We start from the raw sequence: 21531 nt of genomic DNA, 5'->3' as shown, positions 1-21531 counted from the left end.
AAATTAGTCCTCAGGAAATCAAAGCCGTGCAAAAATAATTACAAGGATGTAGATCGTTATGTTTCTTAATATTAGCAAAAAATTGAAAAACAATCCAAATATCCAGCATTAGGGAATTGGTAACATAAATTCCATTACAGCCACACAATGGACATGTGAAGAATCATGTAATGCAGTTTATATGAAAATATTCATCGACAGGGAAGGAGAGTCACAATAGGTTCTTAAGGTTCTTACCAAATAGTAATATTTGGGTGTCATTTGTAAAAACCTGGACACAGACTAAGGAATTGTGTTTCCAGTTTTTTACAAATGACACCCAAATATTACTATCTCTGAGAGAAACAGGTAAACTTACTTTTTTCCTTCTTTTTTTTTCTCTCTCTCTCTCCCTCCCCAGTTTTTGGGGCTTATCTGCATTTTCTATATTTTCCTTCTATACAGGATATCTATTAGCCATGCAGTAAGAAAAAAGGCCAACAGAAATACGGATTAGTAGTCATGTTGCCCGAGTGGATTTCTCAGAGTGGGTCTACATCTGGCCTCGGATACCAAACGGAAGTGTTCCCTCCTGAGACTGTTCTGGAAACTGTTCTGCCATTTTATTTGATTTGGTTGCTCGGGTCCTTCCTAGCCTGTCTGGTCAGGGAGCCCCATGGTGTGTTCCCTGAAGCTGGGACAGGGTTTTCAAGTCCAAGGAAGGGGTGGGAGATGTGGGGAGACTTTGGGCACAGGCTGCAAATGCTGAGGGACCAGTTCTGTTCTCTCTCTTCCCATCTAGAAAAAATTGCGCTACATGGAGAATTCCATTCTGAGGCGAGGACCCCTCCAGTGCATCAGAACACAGTTTTCCATCTGTGGGTCCCTGGAGGTCCTTGGAAGGTGGGCCTGCGGCTATATTGCAAGAGATCCACGAATCCCTTTGTCAGTGAAGGACTGTCTGGAGAATGGGGGCGCCTGGGTGGCTCAGCCGGTTAAGTGTCCGACTTCGGCTCAGGTCATGATCTCACGGTTCATGAGTTCAAGCCCTGCATCGGGCTCTGTGCTGACAGCTCGGAGCCTGGACCCCGCTTCAGATTCTGTGTCTCCCTCTCTCTCTTTGCCTCTTCCCCGCTTGTGCTCTCTCTCTCTCTCTCTCAAAAATAAATAAACTTAAAAAAAAAAGAATCGTCTAGAGAATGAATAAAATATGCAAGTATTTTCCAAATAATAGATGACGTTTTAATAAATAAAACGCCAACTTATTTTAAAGTGTTACTGAATTAACCATAGTTTTTTTTATTATAAAATTTTTCAATTAATGGGTGCTAAAATTATAGCTACTTATGTATAGCACTGAGACTCACAGCGGTATTCTATGGGGAGGAACATGTGGGTTCTCTTGGAGAACATTTTTATGGTTGATATATTTATTTTTTACAAAAATTGAATAATCCCAGGAATAAGCATATTCTGAATCATGTGTTGACAACATATTAACTACATCTCTGTGATTTCAAGGCTCACTGCTTGTGTTTGTGCCGGCAGCACACGACGACTGCCCTAAATATCAATGTTTAATGTTCGAGGAGGTGTTTCTCAAACTGGAGGCCCGCAGTGCATTGGCCGAGGACGGATGTGTGTCTAAAAGTCTAGGAACCCTGCGGGAGGGAGGGGAGGGTGGGTGATGGGTATTGAGGAGGGCACCTTTTGGGATGAGCACTGGGTGTTGTATGGAAACCAATTTGACAATAAACTTCATATATTGAAAAAAAAAATTAAAAAAAAAAAAAGTCTAGGAACCCTTACGGGCAACCTTGGCTTCCGGCGGTGGGGGGGGGGGGGGGCATTTGGTGTGGCTGTTAGACTGTCATATGCCCAATGGCCACCAGATGGCGCCCCAGGATGCAGCTGCCTCCAGAGCCATGGGGGCCAGGACTCCCGAGTGGCGTCAGTGGCCGGCCCCTTCCAGCCTCGCTGCCCGCTGCTTTGGCAGTGATATTGGCCACAAGCTGCCCTCCCCTTTTGCCTCCATGGGGTCACAGCAGAGGGAGTACCTGACGGTCACTCGGGGGTCATGGGTCACTCCGCACACCATGGAGGCCTGGGTGCCCTTGATGACACTCTGGTCCTGGGGAGGCTTGGTGATGCGGGTCCGGGCTGAAAGAGGGCAGGGAGACAGGGTGGTGAGAAGGGGGTGTAGAGCCGGAGTAACAGGTGAGACGCAGGTGTGTGGGAAGGGCGCCTTCGGGTAAACCGAGCCCGAGTGGCTGAGTTCGACGGGTAGGTGGAGGCAGGCCCTGCGCGTGGACAGGTCTACCACGGCCGATGTCCCAGAGCGTTAAGGGAACCATGTGCCTCCGTGGTACTTGAATTCTTGAAAGCCACGTTCGTGGCGGGGGCTCGTTTAATCCCGCCCCCACGAACCCGCGTGAGGGATACACAAACGGAAATCTGAGGGTGATCGGGGGCCCATGGTCCCAGCACATCGGTGGTCTAGCCAGCGTGAAAACAGCATCCCCTGCTGCACGGCATTCGAGCCCACGGGTGTTCAGCCTCCCCAGGTGGCCCGCAGGCACGTCTGTCTTGGGCGTGGATCCCCAGTGGTGCAATCTGACCGCACAAGGGGCTTGATTCGCTTCCTTAAAGCAGCGCTCAGAGCACTACGGCCGGGGGCCGAGTCCGGCCGGTAGCCTGTTTGGCTACCAAAGCCACTAGCATCGGAACACAGCCGTGCCCTCTGGCTGCTTCCTTGCTGAAACAGGAAAGTCAGTCGAGGAGTCGGGACGGAGGCCGCCCAGCCCACGCAGCCTAAAATAGTTACTCTCTGGCCCTTTACGCAACGGGGGTGCTGACTGCTGCCCTAACGTTGAAGACAGCTGCCCACCGCCTCTCTGTTCTCACTCGGCCACGCGCGGCGAGAGCCCTCGCTCTCGTGGCACCATCGGCAGAAGCCCGGCCTTCCCTCCGCCGTCATTCATTCGTCCGAGCCCTTCTCTCGGAAGAAGCGCCCCTGGCGGGACCGACGTGCGGGTGTGCTCGGCACACACTCACGCACGGACGTGTGAAGGCACTGTGCACACTCACCCCACACGACCAGGTCGGCCGAGGCTTCGTCGACCCCCCCGAGAGTTGGTGGCCAAGCAGGTGTAGGTCCCGGCGTCGGAGATGCGCGTGGGGCTGACGAGCAGGCTGCCCGACTCCAGCAGCGTGAATCGAGGCAGCTGGACGGAGCCGCTGGCCAGGATGCGCTCCCCTGAGGGCGACACGGGGTGGGCTCGGGGTGCGGCCGGCTGTGCGCGTCCACGCAGCCCCCGGCACTCTGACGCGGCACGAGCCCTCTCCCCGGCGGCTCCGGGCAGGTGGTCTCGGGCAGGCCCCCACTTTAGAAAGACTGGGAGGGCCCGCGGAGGTGGGGGCAGGGCTGGGGTGGGGGTGGAGGCCCAGGGGGGTTTCTGACGTGGTGACGGGCACGAGGGCGCTCGGTCACAGAGCCCGGGTCTCCTGGCGTCTCTCTCTCCACCCACCGCGCCGTCTGCCCTTCGCCGGAGGAGGCCAGGGACGGTCTCCTGGAGTAGCCAGGCACAGCTTTCGGAGACAGCTGGCACCCGGGCCGGGGGGGGGGCAGACAGCTCTGACAAGGTGGTGACGGGCATCCTGCGTCAGGAGGCTTCTGGAGAGTCACCTTCAGGGGAGCGGAGGGAAGTGATGGGCGGGGGGGGGGGAGCAGCAAGGAGCGGGGGCGGGGAGGGGTGGACAGGGACAGGGTGGGCCAGGCCTCCCTCTGCGGTGGGACCTGGGGAGGCCTGGTGCCTGGGGGTGAGGGAGGGAGATGAGCCCGAGACTGTATCTATTTTAAAGACAATCCCACCTGTCCGTGCAGAGGGGTATCTTCATGTGCAAAGCTGTGGGTGTCTCCCTTTGCACCCACGGGCAGGAACGCTGAACCAGTGAGCGTGTCGGGTGAGCGTGTTTATTTGTGTCCATACCCGCGCCTGGCTGTGCCTCCACTCACCCCGCAAATATTTACTGAGCAGCTACCATGTGTCAGTCTCGGCCTGGGCCCCAGGAAGACAGCGGCGGGCCAAACCGAAGCCGGGGCCTTTGCGGGGCGGCAGGTGACAAGCGGAACGAAGGGGCAGGTTTTCTTGTATATAAGGAGGTGGAGAAATTGAGCCGCGGGGGGCGGTGTGGGGAGGCCCGGGGCGGGGGGGAGGGGGGCAGGTGAGTCCTAGGGAGAAGCTTCCTCCACGCAGACTTGGGAGGTGCGAGGGAGTGACCGCAGGTGCACGCACACGTGTGTGCACACGGGGAGAGCTGGGAAGGCGAGGTGCGGAACCAGACCCGCGGAGGAGCCATCGAGGGCGGGACCGCTTGACCTTCCCTGGCTCGGGTGTCGGGAGCCCTCCGCGCTGCCGTGGGGGCAGGGACGGTCTCCCACTTGCACGGACGGCCACCACCGTAATACGGACCGTCAAACAGCGGCCATTCACTGGGCTTCCCCACTGCCGAGGCACAGTGCTGGCTCTTGTTTCGTCCTCACGCTGACCCAAGGTATATGGTCCCATTGTCCTCAGTTTGCAGACGGGGACCCTGAGGCTCGGAGTGAGTAAATGATTCACCCAAGGTCACAGGTCTCTGGAGCTGCAGAGCCGGGCCTTGAGCCCAGTGGGGCGGCACGTGGTGCATACTGTGGTGTGAAAGGCGCCCCGCCCCTGGGCGTGTGCAGTGCACGACCTTCACAACTGTACATAGGGAACCCGACCCGGCTGTCTCCAGAACCGAGCTCTGAGGACTGCCCTAGGCTGTCACACGGCCACACCCTCCAAAGGAGATCAGTCCCATCTACCTTTCTGCCAAGTGATGGCCGGCCGGGGCGCTCCCGAAGTCTCGCAAGCCAGCACGACTGACATGCCATCGATCACTGTGCTGTCCAAGGGGCCCCTGGTGATGTTGGGGGCGATGCCTGCAAAAGGAGACAGTGGAGCCTCTCAGCTACACCCCAGAGGAGCCCCCACCGCTAGAGGGCCAGGTGCTCATCCTGCCCCTGCCACCAAGAAGGACGCAGGTGTCCCGATGGGACCCCAGCACTGGAGAAAAGCCCGGAAGGCCCTCCGGGGCTCCCTGCACCACCTGCCCTGTGGCAGGACCCAGGCTACACCAGCCCTTCTGCCTTGACTCTTCGGCCTCCATCTGGGGGAAAAGGGAGGACCCCCGAGGGCGGCTCACACCCGCCATGATGCCTCCTTCACTGAACAGGACATCGAGGCTCTGGGTTCCTGACAGAAAAAACGGTTATGGCCAATAGGAGAACACTGCCCACTCTGCACGAGGCCTGGCCCTGGAGAGCCCGCAGCCCGGTCGAGCTGTGGTTCTTCAAGATGCAGCACGGCGTTCTTGCTTTGCGCTGGCCTTCCCTGGCCCGGCCCTCGGGGGCAGACGTGCATGGGAACAGAGCTTGGATACGGACCAGCGCCGGCTTCGCCCACACTCCTCGCAAGCAAGAAGTGAGACGGCAGCCCTTCTGTCCCCAGTGCCGTTTTGGGGCGAACCCAGCTGGCCCTCTGCCCCACGGCCGCCCTGTTCGGGGGGACCTCTGTGGGACTGAGGGCCTCCCCCGAGGGGCTCCGGCAGGCCCAAGACCACACATCCTCTTGCTGCTGAGACAAGGAACCCAGCGGCACTTTGCACGTGCACAGAGCTCTGCCACCGACGGTGTGGCCGCTCATGTGGCATTGGCTGCGAACGCAGCTCCGTGAAGAGGGCGGGAGAGCTATGCTCCCCGCCAAGAGACGCCAAGAGGGCAAAAGGTTTGAAGGAGGGACTGAGATGAAAGCCCTGGGTCTCTCTGGAGAAGTAAGCGAGTCTTCTCAGTGGGGACGGGGTGGCTTCAGCCCTGTCCAGGAGGCCAGGGGCAGCTGCGAGGCCGGAGCAAGACGTGGCCTCACAGACGCTTCTCTCCAAGAGCCCGTGAACCCCTCCGCGGCTCAGGGTCCTGGAGCGCCAGACCCGGGCTGGGAGAGCAGTGGGCGCAACCGGCTAGGGCCGCCCCCGCTGCTGAGTTTTCTGGAATCCTAGCTCTGCAAAATGCAGCATCTCTTCTCGAGAGGCTGCTGGCTTGGAGGAAGGCTGCATCCTGGGAGCGGGAGGGACTCCGGGGCAGGACAGCAGAGGCCCAACTTACTGGTGACAGCCAGGTAGGTAGAGGTCTGCACCTCGCCGGCCGCGTTGCGGGCAAAGCACTGGAACATGCCGGTGTCGTCGGGCACCAGCCCGCTGATCTGCAGGCCCCCGTCGCCGCGCTGCCGGAACCGGTTCAGCCTCCCCACCTCCACCACGGCCGCGTCCTTGTACCAGATGATGGAGGGCGGTGGCACACCTAGGGGGACACGCGGGCCCACAGTCAGCCCACCTCCGGGCTCCCTCCCTCCTGCCTCTGAGGGGTGCCTGGAAGTCTGCATGGGGAGGGTGTCCCTGTGTGTCCTGCTCCCTAGAACCTTCTTAGAGGGGCCACTAATGGTCTTGGAGGAGGTGAAGGATGTTCTCGGGGTGGCATTTCTCAAGTTCTTATAAGAGCAGGGGTTCTAAGAAAATTTAGCTGGGTTAGTTTCGCTTGGAAATGGTGGATGGGACAAATGAATCAAAAAAAAAATTTTTTTAAGAAAGAGAGCGAGAGCAGGGGAGGGGCAGAGGAAGAGGGAGAGACAGAATCTTAAGCAGGCTCCACGCACAGCGTGGAGCCCAATGAGGGGCTCGATCCCATGACTCTGGAATCATGACCTGAGCCGAAATTAAGAGCTGGGACGCTCAACCTACTGAGCCACCCAGACGCCCCATAAATTAATTTTTAACTGGAATGAATTTTTTTTAATGCTTATTTATTTTTGAGAGAGAGACAGACAGAGCGTGAGCAGGGGAGGGGCAGAGAGAGAGGGAGACAGAGAATCCGAAGCAGGCTCCGGGTTCTGAGCCGTCAGCACAGAGCCGGACGTGGGGCTCAAACCCATGAACTGTGAGATCGTGACCTGAGCTGAAGCTGGACGCTTACCCGACCGAGCCACCCAGGTGCCCTAAGTGCAATTTAATTTAGCAGAGACTTTTATGTATTTTGAGAACCTCCAACAGGGGTTGTTTTCCCAAGCCCACATGAACACAGAGTCCCGTGTCGAGCAGCACACAGAGGAGGCTGGTGCTTCTCGGGAGCCCTCTCCTACCTGGTCTGCACAGGGAGGTGAACAGGGGCTCCCCGTCTCTCAGCCTTGCCCAAGCCACACACCCCTGGGCCTGGCATGGTCTTCTCGCACGTGTCCCCAGCCTCCCCTCTCTCCCTCTGGGTCCCAGCTCAAATGTGACTTCCCCAGGTGAGCTCCCACCCTCCATCCGAAGGAGCACTCGTGGCCCCAAGCCCCCTACACCTGCTTGCTTCTCCTTCCCAGCTCTTTTTCAACCCTGACATTCTACGACGCTGTATTTCATCCTTTCCACGGGGCACACACATTCTTTCACGTGGTAACATCTCCGAGACAAAGGCGTCTTCCTATCGAAAGCACATCATCATTTCATTGGTAGTCTTTTTTCTTTCTTAGTGGCACATAAAATAATGGGGCATCTCACAACCCATGACATTTTCGATGAAATGAAATAAAGTATCTTTATTTGCTCATGGGTTGGTCTGCCTTCCTTCGAAGAACGTTAAGTTTCGTAAGAGCAAGGATTTGGCTGGCTGTTGGGTTCATTCTGTATCTCCCCAGCCCAAGAGCAGTATCGGCACGTGGAAAACCCTCCGAAAATGTCTGTTGGGTGAACGAATGGATCTTGGCCTTCCCCTCGCGTGGGCTCAGAAGGGGAGTCCTTCCTCCCTCCCTCCGCTGCGACTCTCCTTGCCTGAGCTACGTTCTGCCTCTTTGCTCAAAATGACACCGCGTGCCATGGTGGATGCCCTCTCCTACCATCCGATCATGCCGGATGCCACCCCGGTTTTGGGGCTGCCTTGTAGCTCAGCCGGGCCAAAAAGAGGGAGGCTGGGGATGGGAAGAGTGGAAAGTCTCCAGGAGCTCTGACTAGGGGGGTTAAGTAGAAAAGAGTAGGGGAGAAAATGGAGCAAAATGGACCAGAAACCAGGCGGAGCTCATGAGACCCATCTCAGGCGAAACGCACCCACACGTTCTAACAGTTCTGACATTGTCTCCAACTCTGAAATTACGGGCAATTTCGGTCTGTCACCTATCCTGAAATTACGGTAATTTGGATTCATTTGTAACCCTCAAGTTAGGGTAACGTGGGTTGATTTCCAGTCCTGAGATTATGGTAATTTGGCCTGTTTGTTTCCTGGGGCGTCTGCTCACAGCCAGACTAACTCTCTGCTCAGTGATGATACCCGGAGAAGGAAGTGGAATTTAGAAAAGTTTGCGACAGGGACAGGAAAGGCTGAGGGTCTGGGCGCGGGGGTCCTTGTTCCCCGCTGACCATGCCGCTGTGTTACCTTTGGCCCGACAGGGAATGTCCATCACTTTCTCCATCTCTGCTGTGATGTGTCTGTCTGGCTCCTTGACAAACTGGGGAGGTTCTGCAGGAGGAGGGACCAGAGGAGGGGCTCAGAGCCGTGCTCCTTTTGATACAGCCCCTGCTCCGGTCACCCAGCCATACTGCCCATAGGATACAGCCACTGCTCGGGACGCCCAGCCGTGCCCCTAGCCCTGGGTGGGGAGCCCCAGCAGCCCTGCCCCAGCTCACCCAGCACAGACAAGTAGGCTCCACGGACGACAGAGGGGGTGCTGCTGCTGCGCAGGGCGGCCTCGCACTCGTAGTAGCCGGCGTCACTGCCCGTGGGGCCCGGGATGGTAAGCCGGCGGTTGAAGTCGCTGATGCCCCCCGACAGCGGCACCCCATCTTTCTTCCAGATGATGTGCAGCTTGATCAGCGGCCTGGAGGGGGTGAGGGAGGCAGGTTCTCAGCCACAGGGGCTTCCAGAAACCTGAGGGCCAGGGTAGGGGTGCGCGGGAGTGCCAGCCCGGGGCCCCAGCCCCTGCCACTTCCTAGAGGTGCAAGCCCTTCAGCGCTCTGGACCTCGGTTTCCTTGTCTGTGAAATGGGGGCGCCTGTGCCCCCCAGGGTTGCGGTCATGGGGACGCTGTAATGCAGGTGGATTAGCTCAGCCCGGCACCCACCGGGCACGCGGGGCTCCCGAGCGCAGGAGCAGCACCCTGCACCCCACGCCGCGCGCCTTGCTCCTCTGTCCCCCTTGTGCTGCGCCCCGTCCAAACAGAAGCCGGCGGGCAGGAGCGGCCAGAACGCCGGGCAACATGACAAAGAGGAATGAGAGAGAATCGCCCAAGGTTTGGAGGGAGAAAGGCAGGCAGACGGACATACCCACCTCCTGAGTTAGACAGAGGGCGAATCGGGCACCCTCCTCACCGACCCTGGCCCCCCAAAGCCCCCTGAGATTGGGTGTGGCCTGCTCTCCCGTTTAGCGCCTGGCGGATCCCGGAGGGGTCTGTGCCAACCCCACGGGGTGCGCAGCGGGGTCCCGCAGAAAAGGGTCCTGTGATGGAGCGGGTCTGGCCAACGCTGGCTCCAGTGACGTTAGGCAGGCTCTTATAGGCGTTCTCCGTGTCCTCAGCGAGTTCCTCTGCATCCCGCAGCCTTTGCCGCACTTGCGGAAAACCTGGGTCCCCGGGAGCCTATGCTTAGGAACGCGGCTCTCCGGGAATCTTCAACTGGATGTGACCTCGGGGTCGCTGGTCTGACTCCCCACCCATCACCTCGGAGCATCTTTCTGGAGCACTTAAGACGTGTCGGGTCAGGCTGGGTCCAGCACTCTACCCACATGCTCCCCCGGGGAGGTGGGTGCTCAAATCCTTCCCATTTTACAGTTGAGGAGACTGAGGCCCCGAGCATGGCCCTGGGCCCCGAGGGGGTGGCCTGTGGTATGGCAACCTTGCTGTTGGCCAGCTGGGTGGTCTCAGGCAGGTCGCTTGCCCTCTCTGGCCTGCGGGATAGCGACAGCTCTGTCGGGCGGTTGTTGGAGGAAAGGAAATCGCGTGGGAAGGCACAGCATTGCGGCCACACGTGATGAGGCGCAGTCATTATTTAACTGTTTCCTGTGCGAGAGGAGTGAGGGCCGTGCACGGCTAGAGGGGGGCTGCGATTGTGCCCAACACCAGGTCTGCCAAATCCATCATGCGAGCCGTCTCTTAGCCCAGCATGCCTGTCACACATGCCTGCGTGGCAGGGAGGTCACCTGTCCCTTCCAGGTCGCTCTCAGGGCCACAGGCGGGGCCTCAGTATTTGGGGCTGCCCCATAACTTCCATTCGGGCCTCAGTCTCTCCTTTTGGGCCACGGACAACGAGCCCGCCCGGCTCATACCCAACAACCCTCTGGAAGTAGCCAGCACGTCCACATGTCGCCCCTCCTCCAGGACAAAGGCCCCATCTCCTTTCATGGGGTCCTCATGTGACACTTCCGGGCCTACCTGAACTGGTCCCCTTGGAGCCCACAGGTCAGGTGCACCGGCTGCAGTTAAGGGCGAAGGGGAGTAGGGGGAATTCGCTACCCACCTGGCGTTGGCCACGCACTCCATGGTCACCTCCGAGGTCCCGGCCACCACGCTGGTGTTCTTGGGAGGAATGATGATGGTTGGGGCGATGGGGTCTGCAGGTCCCCCGACATCTGGAGAGAGGTCAGGTGTTAGCCGGAAACACGGGTCGGAAATCCTATCTCTGCCCGGCCCCCATTAGAGGCTCATGCCACGGAAGACTTTTGTCCTTAAGTAGCAGAGCGGGTGACCACGGGGCAGTGCCACGGCCGAACCTGCAGACATGCCCCCAGGGACCCTCTTACCCCTCCTCCTCCTCTCTTCAGTGTCCAGGGAGCGCCCACTGGAGACCACCAAGACCTTCCCCCTTCTCCCCTTGTCCTGTTTTTGCCTTCAAAATCCTTCCCTCCACCCACATTTATCTTGTTGGCTTACGTCGCCACTTGTCATGTCTTCTACCTGAACGCAAACTCCCTGTACTGGGTTGGATAGTAATCCCCCCACATTCAAGTCCGCGGCAGCTGTGAACGTGACCTTATTGGGAAACAGAGTCTTTGCAGACGTAATCAAGTTAGGATGAGGTCCTTCTGTATCAGGGTGGGCCTTACGCCCAAGAGGGCTTGTCCTTAGAAGAGGAGTGAAATTTAGACACAGACACACAGACACAGAAGAGAAGGCCAGGTGACCTCGAGGCAGAGCCTGCAGCGAGGTGTCCCCGAGGCGAGGACTGCAGAGGACTACCACCAGAAGCTGAGAGGCAGGAAAGGATCCTCCCCTCCAGCCTTCAGGGAGGGCACAGGCCTGCCGACACTTCTGGCCTCTAAAACCTGTGAGGGGACATTTCTGGTGTTATAACCGCCCCCTCCCCAGTTTACAGTACTTTGTTATAGCATCCCGAGGAAGCGAATACATTCCGTGAGGTGGGAATCTCATGGATCGTTGCTTTGGACCGAATTCTGTCCCCTCCAGATCGTACGTTGAAGCCCTAACCCCCATGCGACTGTATTTGGAGACGGGGTCTCCAGTAGACGGGGTTCCAGGAGGCCATAAGGGTGGGGCCTTAATGCAACAGGGCTGGCGCCCTGATCAGGAGTGAAAGAGACGTCAGAGCTCTGTCTTGGCCACGTGAGGACACGGCGAGAAGGCGGCTGTGAGCAAGGCCGGAAGAGAGGCCTCAGCAAAACCCAGCCGTGCTGGTACCCTGATCTTGGACTTCCCAAACTGCCTGTGCTGAAGCCGCAGGTCTGGTAACGGGTTACAGCAGCCCGAGCTAACACAGTCTTGCTCATGCTTACTTCTCTAGGACAAGAGCGACGTCTGACGCGTAGTAGGGGCCTCACGTGTATTTGACAGGGGAAGGCATGAACGGGTCCAGAGCTATCCGTGCACAACTTCGGGGACGATGATTGAAATGAAAGAGAACGTGTCACGAGTGGGCTCTACAAGCACCAAACGAAACGATACCTCAAACTCGTCTAACAGCTTTGCCTTTTCTATTTTTTGAGTTCTTTAGGCTCTTATCTCTGTGGGCCAGCACCGGCCCAATGCTGACAGAAACTCAAGTACTGTCTGTGCACCTGTGCCAGGGCTCCTGAAAGTTCAAACACGGAGGGCTTTCTCTCTCACGAAAAATCCATCCAGTTGGCTCCTTTCCAGGAGACTCTGGAGGTAGCAGACTATAATGACACCCCCAGCCCTGGGGGAGGGGACAGTGACAGGACGGGGAGAACAGGTCACGGCCCCGCTGTCGCTCTGGGCCACCCTGGTTGGCCCTCGGCCACCCTGATCAGCCCTGGGCAGGTTTTCCTGCCTGGACTCCAGGCTTTGCTGGGAAAGGGAATAAAATGTAAAAAATAAAGTAAAATGAAGGGGGAAGAAAGGAAGCATATAAAGGAAAATAATTGCAACAATATAGAAGCCTCATGTAGGTGCCATAAAGAGCGATCGGATTGAAAGCTGCTGATATAGCTGAATCCATAAAAGTGTGCTCTAAGTTGTTTATTACATGCTGGGGCGCACAGGTACCACGGCGCAGATTAATGGGGCAAGAGGAGGAGACGGTTAGAGCCCAAGAGGGGTGCCCCACCGCGGAGCCAGGGAAACAGAGCCCTCGGAGTTTAAAAATATGAGGGCCACCCCAGGGCCTCAGGGCCAACTCGTCGGCTTTGGGAGGGGTGGAGGGGAGACTGACACCTATCCGGGGACCCTGGAGGTCACACCGAGGTCCTGGGGGGTCAGGAAGACTTGGTCTGAAACCTGGTTCTGCCCCAGGCATCCTGGCGTGGGCAGGGTCTTCAGCTAGATCTTGATTTTCTCAGTGACACAATGGGGATAAAAACGACTGTGTCTCAGGGTTATGTGAGTTCGGCCCCTCACTCAACAGCTCTTTTCTGGGTGAGGGCTCAGTCCACGCCGGACCGTGCCAGGCACCAGGGACTCCCCACTGAGCGAGACAGGCAGGGGTCTGTCCTCATGCAGGGCATGGTCTGGAAGGATCTCAGATCGATGCTTAGACATTTATCGGATTAAAGTGCATGGGATAGATGCTGGGAAGAAGCGCCTCGGTGGGGGTGGCGAGGCTGGTCTGGGGCGAGCGCAGAGTACCTGGCACATAGTAGGTCCTTAATAAATGATAGGCCGTCCTTCTTGGGATTTACCTGCCTGTCCTCAGGGAGAGATTCCTGGTCTCCGGTCTTCCACCCCAACCAGACCACGTGATGGACCCAGAGGCTCCCAGGAGGTGAAAGTCACAGCGACTGAGGGCAAGGGGCCACGTGCCGTGCCAGGCACCATCCCAGGCACCGTCCTGGCACTCTGCTAACCGACGCTCATCACAACGGCCACCGGAGGTGGGTCATTATCGTCATCCCACAATTTACAGATGAGAAAGCAGAGACAAACGGAGGAGACCAAAGCAGTGAGGCAGTTTACTTCCCAATGGCAGTTGCTAACAAGGGACAAAACCAGGAACGGGGACCGGGTCTCCGAGGCTGTAAACCCAGGCCGTTAGCCACTCCCCAAATCATCTCTCTGGCTCAGTCCTCACTCGGGCACAGAAGGAAACAACTCTCCCTCTTGGCTGCCGTCAGCTCTGCCAGAAGTTGTCTGAACACACCTCTGAGCACCACCAGGTCCTGGCTGCCACCGGCATCCCTGTCCCCTCTCCCCCAAACCCCCTGCATGCACGCCCCTTCCCCTGTCACCGGCGACCCCCTGGTTGCAAATCCCCTTTTCTCCACTGATTCTCTTCGACCGCTCTGGACATTTGGCTCTGGTGACCTCTTCTCTGGCACCTGCCTCCCACGCGGTGCTCACATGGATCTCTCCCTGTCTCTGGATCCTAAAATGGACAAGCCAATGCCCTCTGCCCCTCCCCGCTCCCCCCCTGTTTCCTGGCTCCCCTCCGACCTCACCAGCCTCCTGTTTGGAAAGGGAGGCTCTTGGGGTGATGTGAAAGCAGAGGACAGCTTGGGGTGGACCGGGGATGCCAAGATGGCCCTGCGTGGCACGGACTTGCCCCAGGCAGGACACATCCTACTGACAGGTGCTCACAGCTGGGGGGCCTGTCCTGTCAGCTCCTGGCTAAGCAGGTCTTCAGATGACCACCTAGGGTGAGGAGGACGGCTGGCTGTGGCTGGGGACGGAATGCAGGACATCTGCCCCATTGGACCCATACTCTGGACAGTGGGGTGAACGGAGCCCAAAGGTCAAGCCAGGAAAATCACATGCAAACCAGAGCAAGGAGGAGGGGTGTCTTCTGTGTGAGTGCCTGATGCGGATTGAACCCGGGGTTGGGGCTGGGTCCTGCTGCCCCTGGCTGATTCGTTTTTTCTTCTAAATTTTATTTACTTTTGAGAGAGAGGGAGAGACAGAGTGCAAGCAGGGGAGGGGCAGAGAGAGAGAGGGAGACACAGAATCCGCAGCAGGTTCCAGGCTCCAAGCTGTCAGCACAGAGCCTGACGTGGGGCTGAAACTCACAAAGCGTGAAATCATGACCTGAGCTGAGGGTGGACAGTTGACCCACTGAGCCACCCAGGGGCCCTGGCTGATTTTGATAATAGTCACAGTGAGGGACATCACTGTGATGCCTTCTCCCCGAGGCGCCTCAGTTAATCCTCCAATTACACGTTGCCACAGGCATCACGTTACAGGTGAGGAAAACGGAAGTTTGAGGACCACATGACTCACCTGGGCCACGGGTCAAGTGCGTGGGGGTGGGGGTGGGGGGCAGGGAGGTAAGCCGCTCCCTTCTCCCGGGCAGGTATCCAACACGGGGGCTAAGAACCACAGGTGGCTGCGAGCTCTTGAAAAGTGGCGCCCCTTTGATTTGATGGGATTTAATTTTACCTAATTTACATTTAATTAAAAACGGATCCCCAAATCAGTTATTAGAACACTTTTAAGTACGTGTAGAACAACATGGGTATCCGACACCACCTTTCCAGCTGTAAATTTGATGAAGTCTAAACACAGATCACGTATTTCGGATGAAAACTGAGCAACCAAATTGAGATGTGCTCCAAGTGTAAAATACGCAGAGGTTTTGAAGGCTCAGTATGAAGACGAAGAAACCCGGTGCAGAGTGCCTCGTTAATATTTTCCGTATTGATTGTGTGTTAAAATGGTAATATTTTGGATATGTTGGGTCACATAAAATACATTAATAAAATTAATTCCCCTATTTCTTTTTTGTTTTTTTTTTAACGGTTATACATTTATTTTGAGACAGAGAGAGAGCAAACAGGGGAGGGGCAGAGAGAGAGAGAGAGAGAGAGAGAGAGAGGATCCCCAAGCAGGCTCCATGCTGTCAGTGCAGAGCCCGACGTGGGGCTCCACCCCACGAACCATGAGATCATGACCTGAGCTAAAATCAGGAGTCGGACACTTCACCGACTGAGTCACCCAGGTGCCCCCGGGTTTGCATTTTTCAAGAGCTGTGACACTCTGTGTGAGGTCACCAGGGTTACTCCTGGGCAGGGGTCAACTCCCAACTCCCGGGCCACTGGCTTTGCTCTTAACTTTTCCATTTCTGAAGAGCATGAGCGCCCCCCCACCCCACCCCACCGCTCCCTGTGCGCCCCAGGGCCGCTAAGAAGTAGCACTGCCCTGGGCTGAGGAGGATGGAGGGACGAGGAGGGAGGAACAGAGGGAGAGGCGAGGCTCCGTGAGATAAGTGAGGGCAGACAGAGCTGGTGGTGGGTAAAGTGGCAACTGCTCCTAGTAAACTGGCTGGCAGGCAGGCAGGCTGGGGGATTTGTGTCAGTGACATGAACAGGGTTTTGAAGCTCAACCACTCGTGGGAGGAGAAATTAGCTGAAAACCAGCCGATTCTGCTCTTAATCCAGTACAAATCGCCGCGTGAGAGCAGGAGGCGAGTGGCGATGGGGTGGGGGAAACAGACAGCCGGGGGAGGCTTGGGCAGATAACGGGGGTCCGGAAGGGTCCTACGCTCCTCCCTTGGGCCAGATGGAGGGTTGCGGGGGGCAGAGCTGAGATAGAGAAGAGAGGGAACGATGTTCACAGTGGGCCCCAGGATAGCTGGCTTAAGTCGGGGGAGGAGGTTGGGTTCTGGGGAGGAGCACCGAGTGGGGGGCTCTAACCTTTGGTGTCAGGGTAACCTGAGTCACTGAGGAAGACGGCCCGGCCTTGATGCAGACCGTGAACACTGCCTCTTCCACAATGACTGAATTCTATTGGACTCCAGGTATTCTGACCACTAGACAATATATGGGGGAAAACATCTCCCTCTGATGATTAAATTCCTTTCTCTGTAGAAACAGCAGAGCCAGGTCATGGCTGGGCCCCAAGGCTACAGGGACCAGACTGAGACCTTGACCCAGGTCAACGTCAGAGGTTACATCTGTGACCCTGAGAGGTCAGTATCTGGAATGGAACTCTCCTCCCTGCGTTCAGGTCTCTTTCTAGGCAGACTGGAACTTGGGAAGGAGAGAATTCTGTGGATACAGGAAGGGATTCTGCTGGTGCTCAGAAAGCCCAGGAAGGCACGTGGTAAGGCCGAGGAACGTTCTGGGCTGTATAGACACTGGCAGACAGAGGCTGGGATCAGGGGAAGGACACGGGAAGGCTCCACATGCAGACCAGCACCCTCATTTTTGCTGCTGGTGGCTGCGTCCCCATGCGACCGCGGGTGATAAATGAGACTTGCTTTTGGAGCAGGAGTGGTGCAGATGTGGAGAGACGTGAACATCTGGCTCCCGCAGCTTGTGTGGTTGCTGGGCGGCTGCGACACGCTCTGGCCCCACGTACTCTGTGCTTCCGGGCCTGGACTGGCTGCCTGAGCCACCCCACCCTCCTTCCCTATTCCAGGGGTGGAGCACAGAGGGAAGGGGCCTGGCTGGCTTTCGAGAATTAGGCCAGGGAGGGGTCCCCAGCATTTCCAGCAGGGATCAGACACCTGCCTTCAGTCTCAGCTGGACAAATACCTCTTGGCAAAGGAGATCTAAGGAGCCGACCCTTTTCATCTGCTACCATCTATTCTCTGCCACTGGGGAGAGCTTTGCCTATCCATTCCGGGGTGCTGGGTGGTTTCCGGCAGAGAGGCATTTTTAGGCAGGAGCCTGGGCTGAGAGCCTATGTTCCGAGAGAAGACGGCCCGCTCTGAGTAGAAGCAGCACTCTGTGTGTAGCCGCTGAGTAGAGGCTGTTAGTCCATTTCTCTAGAAACGAGTGCCCGGTCCCCTGCACGCTCTCCCTGTCAGCGCCTGAATCCCAGAGGGGGCTATAACCCACACGTGCACGCTCTCTCCGGCAGTCCCCGCCCTCCCTGGGCCTCGGGCCCTGCTGACAGCCAGCTAAGTGTCCCCTCCCCCGATGCAGGATTTCCGTCTTCTGGGTCTCCTCCTCCCATTCCTCAGAGGCCCCTCCCCGGCCCTCCTCCAGCCTCTCCGCTCCGCCACCGTTCCATCTTCCCAACGACCCTCTGGAGCCCCGTTCCCAAGATTTAATGACGCGCTCGTCCATCCGTCCCAGGCCCGGCCGCTCACTTACTCTCCACGGCAAGAGTGATGGGCTGGCTCGTCTTGTTATCCCCGTTCTTGTCATTAACAGCCTGCACGTAGTAGCGGCCCGCGTCGGGAGCCACCGTGGACAGGATGACGAGGGTGTTCTCCAGGGTGATGGCTCTGAGCAGAGGAAAAAGATTTGTCTGACAGGGGCCCAGGGGCTCCGAGCATCGGAGGATGGGAGCGAGGACAAGAAGCTGGTGGCTCCCGGAGCCCCTGCTCCAGCCCATCTCCTGGGACCACTTCCCGCCTAAACTTTAGCAAATTTCGTTTGTAGAAAATCTGAATGTACTGCCAGCGTGGGGCGGGGTCAGACCCAAGTCCAGCACATGCACGGAGGTCCGAGACGGTCCACATGAAGCTTCCCGCCCCCCCCCCCCGCCCACACCTGGCCCAGGATGTCTGAGCCCCCCATGTGTTCTGTCCTTTCCCGTGTCATAGCTTTGATGCTGTGTGTGTGTGTGTGTGTGTGTGTGTGTGTGGGTGTGTCCATCTCTGCACCAAAGAAATCCATTCGCTGGAATGAATGAATGGATGAATGAATGGCGATGATAATGAATTTAGAAATGAGCAGGATCATTCCAGAATCAATGCCTTCACCTAGTCCTACATTTGTTCAGATGGATTCCAAAGCCACAGGTTTGCCTATAACACAGATGATGGGGGTTCACCTCTCCCTCCAGCCCCCTCCCAGGGTGTCAGTTTCTACCTCCCTGAAGCTGGTCACCAAGGGTGAGATTGGCTGGGCTGGCTGAGAAGGGAAAAGGAGGCCAGCCGGGCAGTGGGGTGCAGGTTTTCTCTGCGGGGCTCCCATCATTCAGCCCCTCAGCCCCTGGTCTGCAGGCAGGGAAAGGGGTCCGTCCAGGCAGGAAGCTGGGGGCCCCATCCGACGTGGGTGAGACAGCACCGGGAGCATTGCCCACGCCCGCTCTGCCCGGCTCCCCCTCTCACCCATTCTCTTGATGACAAACAAAACCATTAGTTTGTCAAGTCTATCTTGGATTTTAATGTGATGTGCCCGAGACAGCTGTTAAACATCCTTAATGTTAGTTTAACAAGGACAGACCCAGTTGAATTCTTTTCAAATTTTCCCATTAGGTGAATGTTACAGAGTTTTAAAACAGGCTCTCAAATAAACATCCCTGCTAATGCCTCTCCAGCCGGGCTGTGCTGGTTTCCTCTCTCTTGGTTTTGGGGGTTCATGGCCTGAGTCACGTCGTCAGCAGAGCTCTGGGGATATAGGAGAGAAAAGTCGTCCTGCCCCATTTTTCTTTTCCCCTGGAGGAAAACAACCCTCTAGCTAATGAGCTCATGGGAGGTACAACAAAGCCAGTGGGTCCTTGTCCTTTGGTGTAGTCTGCGGGGCGGGCAGGGGTGCGGGAGGAAGACTGGGCCGTGTCAAGGGTAGGGGTAGCTCCAGAATGAGTTTGGTCCCAGCCTCTAAGGAGCACACAACCTCCTCCTCCCTGCTGGGCCTCAGTCTCCACATCTGTGAAGGGGGTGGGGGAAGAAATGTTTGTGAAGCTCCCTCCCAGCCCTGAGGTTGAGCGATTCTGATTCCTGTCACTGCTTTGGTTCTGTCCCCATCTGGCCTGAGGCTGTCACCCTCTGTCTCGGGCAGCCCTCGCCTGCCACACGGTCCAACGTCAGGGCTAATCTGGTGAGCAGTGGTGCCCCTAGACCACGTCACTGAAGCCCCCCACCCTCTCCATCACCACGGCACTGGAGACTCAGGTGGAACAGAGCCCCTGGTGGGTTGGGAGCGCCGGGTGCCCCTGGGTTCCACTCCCCAGTGCATCTACTGCCCCGAACCCCCCCTTGCCTCCGCAGAGGGTCTCCACCTCCAATGTGCTCTCTCCTGGGCGATGAAGACCCACCCCACCCACCGATCTCTCCTTTTGCTCTCTTTTGTCTATATTATGATGGATCCTCAGTGGTTCTTACCCAGGGGCACAACAGGGACTTATTGGACCCCAAGTGTGGGTTGTGCCGTCGCTGAGATGCGCTGGCCTGGGTGAGATGGCAGTTCATTTACCTGTTTCAGGCGCCCCTGCCATTGAGGGGAAGGCGGTGGGACAGCGGGGCTGGGCTGGCAGGTATACGGTGGAAGGTGTGTGCACTACCTCCAGGTTCGGACCCTAAGAACCCCCCCCCACCCCGTGCGAGTCCTAGGTTCTCCCCTCTGTCAGAGCAGGGCAGCTCTGAAGCCCAGTGTTGAGGATGGCAGAGGCCCCAAATGTCGGTGGAGAAGCGACCCTCCCATCTCTTGCCTGTGCCAGGACTTTAGTTGAGTGTGAAATCCACTTCCCTGGTGCTAAGTCCCTGGGATTTTGGGGGGGGGTGTCCGTAAGTGCAGCTGGCATCGTCTTGACCAGCACTCGAGGCAAGGAAAGCACTCTGTGCTGGGGCCCCCCGGGCCAGGGGCGGTGCTCTGAATGTGGACCGGAACGTGGCAGGCAGACGGGCTGGGAAGCACTGATGACTTTGGCCTGCCCTCCCTCCACCCTCAGCAGGGGGCTGAGGTCCGTGGACTTCAAGCCTTCTGCGGGATGACCACCCCCTTGATAGATGGTTCTGGAATGGGCCTGTACCTCACTTCCAGAGTCCACAGAGCTGTCTCTGGTACTCAAAAGGACTTCTGGCCTGCTGCATCCCAGATACGCCCACTCCCGAAGAAGCTGGAGGTCAGGGTTCAACTCTCGGGCAGGGGCTGGGCTGCATTCTTCAGCCACACTCCTCTGGTTCCAATTTACTAGGTCTTTCCCTCTTCCCTGATTGGCCCAGCTCCCAACCCCACCTCCCAACCACTACCCCTATTAAGCCAGCCCTTTTTTCCCTCAGGTCCACGGGGGCCCAATTGATAATTTCATTAAGAATAAAAGAAATCATCCCAGAACCTGACCAAAGCCCCCAGCATGTGTCTTTGTTGGGAATCTTGTCTCCTTTTCAGCAACGGGCACCAGGGCACAGGCGAAGTGTGGCTAATCGCCGTCTCTGTCCCGGCAGGGAGAGCAGCCTTCTGGAGATAGCACCCGCCTCCAGCACCCCTGCACGCCCCTCTGGCTGATTGCGCCCATCAGATGCGTATCTCTGGCAAACAGACGCCAGAGAATTTGCTTCCAGGGACCTTTCCTCTCAGCTATGAATATTAATCTGCTGTAATTGCGGAGATAAAATCTCCAGTGTTCTCTCCTGCGTTTGGCTGGAGTGCTGGTGGGGGTGGGGAGGTGGTGGGCGCGACCACGAGGGCGGGCACGTGTGTGTAAGCCAGGATCATTCTGTCCTGGTGCCAGAGGCTGCTGGGAACGAAAAGGGGGTGAGGACAGAGGGCAGGAGTGAGAAAAGGGGGTGGCAAGGTGTTAGGCAAGGGGTGATGGGAGTGAGGCTTTCATCCGCCACGGCAAACACGGTAGAGGGGTGCCTACGAGCCCTCCCCGCAGCCACGGCACACGCCATCGAACCGTCACGGCACTGCCCTTGCCACGGAGTCTGGATGGGGCCCCAGTGTCCTTCTCAACACCGTCTTCCAGGCAGCCTCTGCCAACGGACTGGCCTGCAGGATGCCATCACTGATACGCCTGGAACTGTGTGAGAACCTCAGAGAAGGAAGGACTCATTCACCCGTCTCTGCACCCGTGTGGCAAAGCATCCCCTTGCTGAGACGCAGCCCAGCATCTGTGTCAATGGTAACCCCTGATCTGCTGGCCTCACTGGCCCTTAGGCCTGAGGAAGCATGAGCCCCCTCGCAGCATGAGTCAGGCCGTCCCTGTGTTAACCCCGGGGTCAACTCCAAAGTTTCACCTGCCCCGTACCCACACCCTTTGGCGTGTGCCTTCATGGGTCTCCCCACTCAAGACGCAGAGTTAATCCCTCCCTTCTTGAGGTTGACTTTTACCACGTGACCCTCTTCTACCATCAGGATGTTAGCAGAGGCTTGGTAAGTAGGTCTCCGCTCCCGCTTCCTCCCTGGTCCTCTGTCATTGCCAGCAGAAGCCGG

General features: G+C 57.4%; 1 protein-coding gene across 1 annotated transcript in view; it reads right to left on the bottom strand.

Annotated features, from left to right (window-relative positions):
* The window catches only part of SDK2 (sidekick cell adhesion molecule 2), a 259629-nt gene that overhangs the window by 72403 nt on the left and 165695 nt on the right, over positions 1–21531 (bottom strand). The window contains 9 exon segments of the mRNA XM_047080554.1: positions 2037–2139; positions 3067–3103; positions 3105–3235; positions 4829–4945; positions 6164–6358; positions 8462–8545; positions 8713–8903; positions 10536–10647; positions 17521–17654. Coding sequence (XP_046936510.1) covers positions 2037–2139; positions 3067–3103; positions 3105–3235; positions 4829–4945; positions 6164–6358; positions 8462–8545; positions 8713–8903; positions 10536–10647; positions 17521–17654 — 1104 coding nt within the window.

The sequence above is a fragment of the Lynx rufus genome, unplaced genomic scaffold (assembly GCF_022079265.1).
Source record: "Lynx rufus isolate CCGP_SWC_20201006 ecotype Redwood Valley unplaced genomic scaffold, mLynRuf1.p SCAF_18, whole genome shotgun sequence".
NCBI classification, from domain to species: Eukaryota; Metazoa; Chordata; class Mammalia; order Carnivora; family Felidae; genus Lynx; species Lynx rufus.
Note: the sequence above shows the minus strand (reverse complement) of the source record. Positions and strands in the feature narration are given on the sequence as shown.